This window comes from Bombyx mandarina, chromosome 06 (genome assembly GCF_030267445.1).
Source record: "Bombyx mandarina strain Sakado chromosome 06, ASM3026744v2".
Taxonomy (NCBI): domain Eukaryota; kingdom Metazoa; phylum Arthropoda; class Insecta; order Lepidoptera; family Bombycidae; genus Bombyx; species Bombyx mandarina.
Window position 1 is genome coordinate 13,390,222 of NC_143213.1, and position 12,593 is coordinate 13,402,814.

At 37.5% G+C, this 12,593-nt stretch overlaps 1 protein-coding gene across 1 annotated transcript in view; it reads left to right on the forward strand.

Moving 5' to 3' along the window:
- Positions 1-12,593, forward strand: part of LOC114253106 (E3 ubiquitin-protein ligase RNF19B) — an 81,976-nt gene that overhangs the window by 57,284 nt on the left and 12,099 nt on the right. The window contains exon 3 of the mRNA XM_028187868.2: positions 5,310-5,490. Within this exon, the coding sequence (XP_028043669.1) occupies positions 5,310-5,490 (181 nt within the window). The remainder of the gene's footprint in view (positions 1-5,309; positions 5,491-12,593) is intronic.

The following is a 12,593-nucleotide window of genomic DNA, read 5'->3' on the forward strand; positions in this document are numbered from 1 at the left end:
AGAGTATACTTTATCTTGGTTATTCTACGAATTTTGATGTTTCCAACTCTATCTCTCAGCTTTTTATTTAAACAGCTCCTTTGCATTACCCTCTGAGTTGTCTATATTATTTGTCTTACCTTGTAAGTAAGTGTAAGTAGGTACCAATAGAATATATCACTATGTCATCTAAAGTTGAGGACCTATTCGTTTAATACGACGATTGATAGATGATCTCATCCGTTAATCTACAATCTACAAAAAACATGTTTTCATTGTGTTCAATCGTTGTTTTAATACGCAGCACGAAAACACTTTAATTAGATGTTTGTTTATTGCAACAAACCGTTGCAATTGATTCGATCCAATTCCCCGATTATCGAACCATTACGCTGTTGCAATTATCCTGACAAACTGAACTAAAATTTCGCGTGCAATCATCGTTCAATTAACTTTATCTTGATATTTCAACACAGACTGTTGACAGAGTGGTCGTGGTCATGCATCAGTCGGATCCTGCGATACCGATGCTCTCGCGATGCGACGCGACGCCATGTGGCACGATGTTTCGCAGAGTGAGAGCAAACATTTATGTTGGAGTGAGTCACAGATTTTATGAGGTCGGTCCATCGTGTTGGAGATCGTCCGCGAGATCCTTTGCCCTCGACTTTCCCTTGCACCACCAACCGCTCAATGGAGTTCTCATCTTATCTTCTTCTTCATCTTATCTTGATATGGTGATTAATTAAAAAGTCACTTTCTTCGAGACGAAAACGAATCTAGAATGTTTTCTTTATGATTTAAAACTGTATGCGTGACCGTGAACACGCTACAGAGCTCAAACGAATCTATAAAGTCGTCACGCAATAATAGTGAATGCAAGTCGGTTTTCGCTGTCGGTTTTCTTGTTGCTTTAGAATTTTATTTGCATGTATTTTACAGTTCATTGACTTTTCTTGTAATCCTATTTTTGTTTTGATGCTGATGGGTGAACGAGTTATGCCGTAACGCGTATGTCTTCCGCCCACCTGTGGTAGGAAAGGCGAAGTTTGAACAATTGTTAAATTAAGCTTAATGATACTAAATCGATGTTCAGATCATGTGATGTCTCAAAGGACAACATAAATTTCGCTATTGTCGGTAGGTAGATTTTTATAAGACACAATATTAGATCTACCCTCTCTCACACACGATATATACTAGGCCATAGACTGCGATGTAAAACAAAAGAAAAATGCATTCAAATTTGTTTGACTTCGTTAAAGGGTATACATACCAATATATAAATCTACAGTGGTTTTTACGGATGTTCCGTTATAACTGCTGAACCATGCATTCGATTGACTTGAAACTTGGTATCCATGTAGAAAATACATGTACTTAATGGATAGGCTAATATTTATATGAGTGTTAGACTCCCTACACCAGTTGCGGGGGCGTTAATGATGAGAATCTTTGTGGGGTGAGAAATAATAATGTTAATTTTAAATGCCCAGCGAAGCGGACGGGTACACAGCTAGTATTATTATATTATCATAGTGAATGCAAATGCTTCTGATCTACACGAATTCACGAGAACGTAAAATAGAATCATAAAACTTGAATTCGTGTTGCAGTTTTCACCAAAGCCGATAAAGCCAGGCGATTTGCGCAGACAAAAGGTTCATTATATATGATATTTTCCTTTGTACTCTCTGACTCTCGTCATTATCTCCGTTCTCGAAGAAGTTTATGATCGATTGATTCCCGATGATCTTGGATATAAGCGAGAGCAATCGTGAGGCAAATATTCTATTCAATGTTTTTATATTGTTATCATTGAACTGTTTTGAAACAAGAACCATCTGTATTACTCAGAAAAACGCACGGTCCTGGAGCAAATGTTTAACACATTTTTAACATTTTTGTTAGCTTGTTGTATTTCAGTACAATTTTCAAGGACATCAAAACGTCAGATAAATTTAACAATTTGCACACGCATCAGGGACCGATGACAAAACAACAATTTTATAATTTCGCTCTAATATCCTGTAACCAGTATCAACAGGATAAACAAAATATGAAATTAATTGTTAGTTCGATTTGTTATTTAAGGGCGTTTTGTTTTTGTTTTTAAACTACATATATTATTCTAAAGAAATATGTACCTATCATTAACATCGTGTAAATCTATAAAATTTACATTAATACCGATAGTAGGGCGCGTGGGGTTGAAACAGACGTTAAATTACAAAAAATGACCTTTGGACCTCATGTCTCAAGATGGTGAAGTGTCTATGGGCTCCAGTAACCAAATGAAACCAGACGAGCAGTGTGACGTTGAAATACAGAGTAATATTTAATACTCGACATACCTGCATACTCATACGCCGGTAAGAATAATGCCATCTGTCGTCGAATAGCAGAAACGAGTATCAACAGAACTAGTTATATCGAGAACGCTCGAAAAGTGTAACGCCATCTATTATCAAATAGCGGAAACCCATATCGAAACGACTTGTGTTGCTGAGAATGTTCTCGATAATTGTAGAGATATCGTATCGACTATAAAAGCGTTGCAAAGATGACACGAAAGCAGTCAGTAAGCGCTTTTATTCGAAGCGAAACAGCGAACGAATCACCTGAAGCGAAGCGGAAGAAGTGAATTGCGAATTATAAAGTGTTCTTTAAGTGTAATAAGTGTTAAATAAAGTTTTAATTTGTACTTCGGTGAAAGTTTTATTTATCCCAAGCCCCAGCGCGTAACAATACTTATACCTACTATATGTACCGACATACTTTTATTTTATTTCATTCACACTTTTTATAAAAGAAAAAGAGTGTCAGGAACCGCTGATTTAAGACATCGGTAGACGGTAAAAAAAATTGGAAAACCCTAAGCCAGGAAAATATTGTGTTTCCTTATTTAATTTTCAGATGAGCTCGTTTTATGCGTCATATTTTCTGGAATAAAATAACGAAATTATTATTGACAGACGAACTTTATTTTTAACAGTTTTTTTTTATGAATATAATTTGTGAGAAAATTTATTCTGACCTGGATAATCATTTCGAGTTTATCCAGGATAGGTGAACGAGCATGGTTGTGATGCATTGGTAAATATTTAATATTAAATGGAGAGTGAATTCGTCGGCTGATTTACAGCATTAATAAAAAAATATAGGTTATTGTTTATTCGTAAAACACATCCGCCTACATAATTTCCCTATTCACCAGAAGTTTAGCAGGGAAATCCAAGTTAAAAAACCACATTAATACCGCATCGCAGACGAAGAGAAAAACCTATTACATACCTACCGTGATAAAAATACTTTAAGAATTTTACATTGAAATAACTATGTTCCAGTTTCGATTTACTTCGAATGAGTCAATCACCTCGGTGGCGTAACATTTTAAAAGAACCCATCTTCAATTACACATTTGCGATTAAGAAATAAAAACACACGCTTAAATAAAATAGCTCCTTTATTCTGATGATTCCGTTAAATATAAAGCTAATAAGTACGCATTAAAAATACTTATTTAGAAGAAGAAGAAGAAGAAGAAAATCTTTATTCGCCAGAAATATAGTTTACAAGATATTGTGGATATAGGACATAGTTTCATATATTTCGCCTGTTTAGGCATGCGAAAATTTAACTTATTTTTATATTAATTCTAACACAAAATTTACTAAATCTATCTATTTTTACATTCTATCACTTCTTATTCTAATATTTTATTATGTACAACATTTATCATTTAAAAATTCTTGCACACTATAATAAGCCTTATCTATTAGCCATAAATATAATTTTCTTTTAAATTGAGTTAGTGGAAGATCTCTTATGCTGTTTGGTATCTTATTAAATATTCTTATAGTCATAGGATAACAGTTTGTATGGTAGTAGCGAGTATTTATATTTGGTAACATGAGTTTAGTAGGGTATCTTGTATTAAATTGACAGTACTCACCATACGATTTATATAATTGTGGGTGCTTTTTAACAAACAAACAACATTCTTGTATATATATGGAAATAACTAGAAGAAAACTAGAAATTACAAATAACTAGACGTGTTCCGTGATAAAGATGTAAGTGGTATAGAACCAGAGAGTGATAAAACATCTCTCCATCTCGGGTCCATGGTATTCGTTGTTATTATTATTATATTATAGGTGAAAAATCAAATATGGATAGGGCTTACGTGAAATCCATTTTTAGTGAGCTTATACATATCTAAAAGTCTACATCTACATATGTAAAAATTGTTTGAGATGATATCATCTTCTCATTTTTACCATCGCACCGCCCGCCGCCGGAGTAGAGTTCATCCATACTACCTGGAGCCACTGCGGTCATCCACAGTGCGTTTCCAGAGATCATTTTTGCCACATACCATCTGGCTTTGGAATGAGCTCCCCTCCACGGTGTTTTCTGAGCGCTATGACATGTCCTTCTTCAAACGAGGATTGTCGGGAGTATTAAGCGGTAGGTAGAGGCTTAGCTCTGCCCCTAGCTTTGCTGACGTCCATGAGCGACCATGCGTAATCAATGGGCACTAAGCTCACTGATCTGACCATTTGGCTGGTGTTTTGCCCACGGCGCGCTTGCCTTCTATGCTAAGTTCGCGACAATAACCCAAAAATTAAAATGTTTAGGTGGCTTCATTTCAGGTCTATTATATAATCAGAGGACGAGTTCAATTTTCTAACCTTTATTATCGTAATTGTCAACAGGCTGACTTGCTTAAGGACTATTTGAATTTTCTTAACGTTACTATCGTAATTGTCAACAGGGTGACTTGCTTGAGGACTAGTTGAATTTTATTAACTTTTTTTTTATTGCTTAGATGGGTGGACGAACTCACAGCCCACCTGGTGTTAAGTGGTTAGTGGAGCCTATGGACATCTACAACGTAAATGCGCCACCCACCTTGAGATATAAGTTCTCAGGTCTCAGTATAGTTACAACGGCTACCCCACCCTTCAAACCACGCACGAAACCCACGAAACGCATTACTGCTTCACGGCAGAAATAGCCAGGGCGCTGGTACCTACCCGCGCGGACTCACAAGAGGTCCTACCACCAGTATTATCGTAATTGTCAGCAGGGTGACTTGCTTGAGGACTAGTTGAATTTTAATAATTTTATTATGGTAATTGTCAACAGGGTGACTTGCTTGAGGACTAGTTGAATTTTCTTAACTTTATTATCGTAAATGTCAGCAGGGTGACTTGCTTGAGGACTAGTTGAATTTTATTAACTTTATTATCTTAATTATCAACAGGGTGACTTGCTTGAGGACTAGTTGAATTTATTAACTTTATTATCGTAATTGTCAACAGGGTGACTTGCTTGAGTGTCCGCTATGCTTGTCGACGTTGAACGCGAGCGCGACGGTACGGCTGGCGTGGTGCTCGCACCGGTGCTGCGAGCCGTGTCTGCGGCAATACCTGAACATCGAGATATATGAAGCCAGGGTGCCGGTCAGCTGTCCCGTCTGTCACGAGAGTATACACCCTTCAGGTAATTCCAGCGCTTAAATCTCTTTTTTTGTTGTTGTGTCTTTCGAAGGCTGACGAGCTTATGGCCAACCTAAGCGATTGATAACGCTTATAGACATCAAGGTAGAAGGGAAAAGACCCGCCGGCCGGCCACCAAACCGTTGGTCAGATCAGATAACTGCGCTCACTGGGCTCTCTGTTGCGACCGCCCTGAAAGAAGCCGAAAACCGAAGCAAATGGAAGCTGATGGTACAAAGAGCCACGAAGGGCTTTCAGGGACACGACCTCCAGCAATGAAGTATTCGACTAAGAAGAAGAAGATAGACATCAGCAAATAGTTTATCCGTTGCCCACCAGTAAATGAATGCGATACGTGAGATTATAGCACACTATACCGTCCAAATGCTGGTGTAGTGGTGGGCATGTTGGGTTTGCTTTGTTTCTGTTTGTTCCACACGAAAAGTAATTATGAAACTACGCCTTAAATAATTCTTACTGATGGTAGGACCTCTTGTGAGTCCGCGCGGGTAGGCACCACCACCCTATCTATTTCTGCCGTGAAGCAGTAATGCGTTTCGGTTTGAAGGGTGGGGCAGCCGTTGTAACTATACTTGAGACTTTAGAACTTATATCTCAAGGTGGGTGGCGCACTCACATTGTAGATGTCTAGCTCCAGTAACCACTTAACACCAGGTAGGCTGTGAGCTCGTCCACTCATCTAAGCAATAAAAAAATAAATAAAAAAAGAATAGGGTAGTCATTTTCATCACTATTAAGACTAGAACTTCATCAACGCTGCGCAAGGCCTTTATATTAGGCGTATTGTATACCACTGTAAGTACCATCACCCTTCCTATTCATACCGAGAAGTAGTCAGGTGTTCTGATTCCGAAGAATGCATTCGCAAAGCAGCTGTCCTTACGCCGCTAAGTGCTTGGGTAGTTACCAAAGTCCCTTGAGTTCGTCCAATAGCCTTGGTAAAGCTGAAAAGGCAATCAGGCACCCTTAAATTCTTCAATAATAATAATAAAACTAGGTTTACTGGTGGTAGGACCTCTTGTGAGTCCGCACGGGTAGGTACCACCGCCCCGCCTATTTCTGCCGTGAAGCAGTAATGCGTTTCGGTTTGAAGGGTGGGGCAGCCGTTGTGACTATACTGAGACCTTAGAACTATATCTCAAGGTGTGTGGCGCATTTACGTTGTAGATGTCTATGGGCTCCAGTAACCACTTAACATCCGGTGGGCTGTGAGCTCGTCCACACAGCTAAGCAATAAAAAAAAAAAAAAAAAGGTACCGTATTAATACAGTTACAAAAAACGATAAGGTACGGATACATACATACCAAGTACTTGCAGCTTCGAAACGTAAAGCTGTAAAATATTTAGGTTCACCAACGCGATCTGGATATTATCTATATCTTAATGCGTGAAGCAAAACCCTTGCACCTCTTTTTTTTTTCACGAAAATTGCGCGGACGAAGTAGGATGATCTTTCCCACACTTATAGAGAATATAGAGAAGGAGTGCAGAACGCCAATATTTTTTTTAAATTATGCATTAATAATACATTAAATCAATAAGAAAACATTACACACACTACCATGTATTTGACACACACACATATAAGTCTTAGTACAGGATCCCTGGTACACTTTTCATCATTTATTACTGACATACCACGTAATTTGTAGGACAATATGGGTGGTAAACTATGCAAATGTTAGCTAACCAATATAAAAAAAATCAGCTGGTTATTAATTATTTTTCATGACCTTGTTTATGATACATGTTGGAGAGGGGGGACTTCCTAACTAAACCTTATATTTTGTAGGACAAATATTTTTTCACGTTATTTAGATAACTAGAGGTCCCACAGTAGTCGAAATTCGACTATAAGTTTGTACACTATTATGATTGTATTTTATACTTCTATAATCACAAATTTCGCCAAGACTACACTATAAAAAATATTAACAAAGACAAACAATATTTAATCTATTCTCAATTTGACAACAGACGTCAAGAACAAAAGTTTGACAATAAATAATATGCATGCGTGTGTGTGTCAAATACAGGGTATGTAGTGTGTGTAATGTTTTCTTTATTGATTTAATGTATCTTTTATGCATTATTTAAAAAAAATATTAGCATTGTGCACTTCTTCTCTGTATTCTCTATAAGTGTAGAAAATTTCATACTCCTCCGTCTGCACAATTTTCGTAAAAAGGGATACAAAGTTTTTGCTTCACGTATTAATATATAGATGATCTCGATAATTAACAAAGAAAAACTCGGTTAGTAATAAATTTTTAAAATTCGTGAAATTAACATATTTTATCCTTGCTACCCTTAGTAAGCTACCATTTATCAACGTTACTGTAATAAAAAAATTTGGGCGTCTAGTCAAAAGGAAGCTACTCACGAAAAATCAGCTTGTTAGTAATAAATGATGAAAAGTGTACCAGGGATCCTGTACTATCTGTAATGAAATTGAGAATAAGTTACTATTGTTTATCTTTAATAGTATTTGTCCATAGTGTAGTCTTGGCGAAATCTGTGAATAAAAAAGTCTATTAGTCTTTAACAATAGAACCTTAATAGTGTTCAAACTTATAATTACAATTAATTATAGTCGAATCTCGACTACTGCGGGACCACTAGTTATTACTGATACACCTGATAGTAGCCTAGAAGAGATCGTTCTTAGCGATAAGGCCGCCCATTGTACTTTTTTTTTGTATTTAATGCATTCATTTTAACATCAATTTAACTTTTTTTTTAATTTGTTTAATCGAGTTTTCTCAAATATGCGTCATAACTTAACAGAATACCTTTCATTTTCGATGACGTCAATCGACGTAATCCATTTTCTAGAGCGAAACAGTTTGAGGAGGTTCGAAGTGCTGTTTGAAAGGAAATTATTACATTTGTTGAAAGAAATTGAGTTTATTTTTGCAGTTCTGTGTCTGATGGAGATTGCTTGAGACATTGTAATAATAATACAGCGGTTTTGAGTAATCTCTGTGGTGAGGTGTTTTTCGCCTATAAGAGGACCTATGGGGGAACTGACAATTCCTAAACGTGTTGTATTTGATTCAACTTCTTTGTACTGCGGTACATGTAAAGTAATTGTAATCATAGTCGAGGGAGCGCAGGGGGAGGAGTTTGTGGTTCTCTTCACGTTACATTGCGCAATTAGCTACTCGAAATCGCACATACTAAGGCTTTTTGAACGAATCAATATTGTTTTTCGTTTGTGGGTTGGAAGTTTTCCCGCAATTCTGAAAATACGGGAACGGTTTGTTTACACCCTGTGTGCCGTGCTTCGCAGAATCTACGACCGGATCGGAATCGCGAACCACTAAGAAGATCCGGTGAGAAACCGCAGTGGGCTATGTCTGTGAATTAATTTTAACGACGAACTCGACGAGGAGGGAGAAAGAGTGGATCGAGAGGTTCCGAAGTGACGTATTTTGGGCGACGGCGACTATTTACCATTTAGTCCTCTGGATCGGGCTTCTATGTGTCGTAATGCAATGACATTCACTCATCTATTTAAATTATGACTTACTTTTTACTTTTTTTTATCGACTAGTACAGATAGGGTGACGATCATGTATGTATGTATACCGGTGTTAGATCCTCATTAAAGTTATTATGTGCACTAGAGGAACCCTAAAAGTATATTTTTGTGTTCAGTAGTTGTACTCCTGGTTTCAAATTCTGCCGAACTCGCTAGGCGGTCAGGGTAATCAATATAATAAAGCAAGCAATCTCTGAGATATTCTAGTCGTAAATTAATTAATATATACAATTAATAACGTTATTATAAATTTAAGTGCAAAATAATATTGTCTCAACAAACAAAATATTTGTATTACAATACTAGAATGCTGAATAGTCTTAACGTGATACGCACTATATTCCAGGGCTGTCAGATGAAATATGTTGTATTAAGTGGTATTATTAAGACTTATTGTAAGTGTTTAGAGGTTTGCGCCACCAACCTAATTAGATCCGTTTAAGCAAGTCGCAGCGTCTAGACTGGCTACGGATAGCTCTTGGACCTAGAGGTCTAGAATCGTCGTGCTGACGACAACCGCCCCAGCGACGTAAACGTTTGTTCTATTGAACCAGCGATACCATCACTACGATCGTCTTCCACCTGCTTACATACCCGATCCTGTGAACCGAATGGTAAACAGTCGACGTCGCCTTAAACACGTCATTACGGATCCTCCCGATCCACTAACAATGCTTTTTGGTACCTCAAGCACCGGTCGCCGTCCTCGCCGAACCTGTCGCTTGCGACGAAGGGCTCGACGAGTAAATTAACCTATAAACACAAGCCACTGAGTTTCTCGCCGGATTTTCTCAGTGGGTCACGTTTCCAATCCGGTGGTAGATTCTGCGAAGCACGGCTCTTGCTAGGGTTCGCGTTAGCAATGTCGTCAGTTTTGAGTCCCATGAGCTCACCTACTAGTTCGGTGAATCTAAAATAACCTCTCGAGGTTACTAGAATAGATTGAAAAAAAAACCACCTGCCTTTGCTTCTTACAATGAGGTTTCTGGAAAAGAAACTTCCTAACACGAAGTAAGTTGATTTATCTAATGAAAAGAGTGAAAAATGAAACGTAAAAATCTATAATACACAAATATTATTTTTGAAGACAAATGCTGATGAATAGCATCTTAGTCGTTCGTTGCCACGAAAACAGTAAATTATTGCAAAAGTTGGAAATAATAATATGATAACAATAAAAAAATTAATGATTAAACCGTTAAATTGCTTTTAATTACATAACGAATATAACTGCTTTTCATTTATGTTCGCGTATTTAAGTAAAGTTATTTCCGCTTCCGAAATGCCTACCTTCGAGATATTAATTTACGCTTTTATTAGCTTCAGACGTTTTATGTTAGTATGTAACGGAATCTTTGAACATGATTTTGACCCCCTTCAAAACATCGGATTAACTCAAAATTTGGTATACTTATTAAGGACCGATGACAATTCAAGATCTAAAAAAATAAAAATAAAAATATTTCAACTAAAAAATTAAAAATAAATAATAGTTTAAAAAACTAACTACTGAACGACCATGCACCCCTACGCTTTTGTTACAATAAAATAATTTTTTCTTACACCATTTTTAATTCAAATTTATTAAAATTTATTTTCAATTTTTTAGTTGGATTTTCAATAAAAGCGTATTTTGTTAGTTTTTTTTTAAACTATTATTTATTTTATTTTATTTAACACAAAGGTGAACGAACTCGCATGAGTGGGTATAAACTATGTAGGTAGTTATAAAATTTGATACATTAACAGCCCTGGTTTTGTAATGATGATGTTGCGTTGTGTCGCATGCAATCTTGCGAAACATTAGATATTATTTGCTTAGCATTATTCATCCACAAGTCTACATATGTATTTAATGTTGAATTCGTACTTCATTTATTCGTAAGCTTTGTACGCTTAATGTATTTTTTATAAAGTATTTTTAATGGGACCGTGTGGTCGTTCGAATTTCACAGGCAGGCACTATTTTTTTTCTAATGAAATACGTACTTAACAAATGTTCACGATTGACTTACACGGTGAAGGGAAAAACGTCGTGTATAAAAGACAAACCCGCAATTATTATAATTTGCGTAATTACTGGTGGTAGGGCGTCTTGTGAGTCCGCACGGGTAGGTATCACCATCCTGCCTAACTCTGCCGTGAAGCAGAGTAATGCGTTTCGGTTTCAAGGGTGGGGCAGCCAGCCGTTGTACCGTTAAAACTGAGACTTAGAACTCATGTTTCAAGATGGGTGGCGGCAGTAGCGATGTCTATGGGCTCAGGTGACACTTAACACCAGGTGGTCCGCGAGCTCGTCCACGCATCTAAGCAATAAAAAGAAATTACGCATATAATGCTATAAATCCAATAAGAAATGACTAATTTAGAACTCTTTTAAAATTTACGTTGGGGCTAGCCCGATAATTAATTGTTAATGACGTCATTGGCATCGGAGATGGAAGGGGCGCTTAAAAATGATTGCTTCAAACCAGCGAATCGTCGTCTCATATTCGTTAAATTTCATGTGATCTAGTTTCAACGTTCGCTGAGATCCACCACTGCTTTCATCACGTAATCCTGGTTCGATCTCTCATAGAAGGTTTCTCGCCGGATTTTCTCAGTGTGTCGCGATTCCGATCCGGTGCGATGCGCTGATCTTATTAGGGTTAGTGTTAGCAAGATCTCTCATGTTGAGTCCGTGAGCTTACCAATCCGTCCGCGATAAGATGAATAGCCACTTAGGCTGCCAGCGAATAGATACGGAAATAACTAAGGCTATGAGTAGAAGGGAGTGTAGTAAAAAGTTTGAGAACCATAGCTAGATTTGTGTACACGTATGTCGATTACGCAGGTATTTGAGGCTCAAAAATTTAAAGCACATATTCCCGCATGGGTCTAGTCAGAATTAATGAAACGGTTTAGTTATGCAAAAGGCGAAGAACGTTTAGAACAAAGGAGCTTTTTGTTTTCTCGAATGGAGCGAATTCAGCAGGGCGATAAAGGGTAAAGCGCTCGAAACAAAATCATTTGCCAAATGCGATCGATAAGTGAACGATTTTGGTTTATGCGACATTTTTTAAACTTTACGGGAGAACCATTTTAAGCTTAAAATTTGGAAATAATATCTGTAAAAAAAAAAACGTCAGCTATATGATTTGGTTTACACCTAATAACACACATAACTGAAGTTCGATTAAAAACATCGAATTGTTGATGCTAATACCGAAAAAAAATGGACATTATAACGAATTAAAACTATCCTAGTTTAAGGCGTATAGTTTTTTAATGATGTCGACGTAAGGTGTAGTTCGATGGTGCTATATCGACTGTAGGACTGTCTCCTTTCTGGAAGCTTCGTGATCCGACGGCGTCTTTGCCGCTCCCCCGCCCCTCCAAGACCCACAAGGAGAACAAATGCTTGGCTCTGCCCCTGGCCTTGCTGAAGTCCATGGGCGACGGTAACCGCTCACCATCAGGTGGGCCGTATGCTCGTCTGCCTACAAGGGCAATAAAAAAGGGACGTGCGCGCTATACACTCCCCATTTTGATCAGGTGAGGA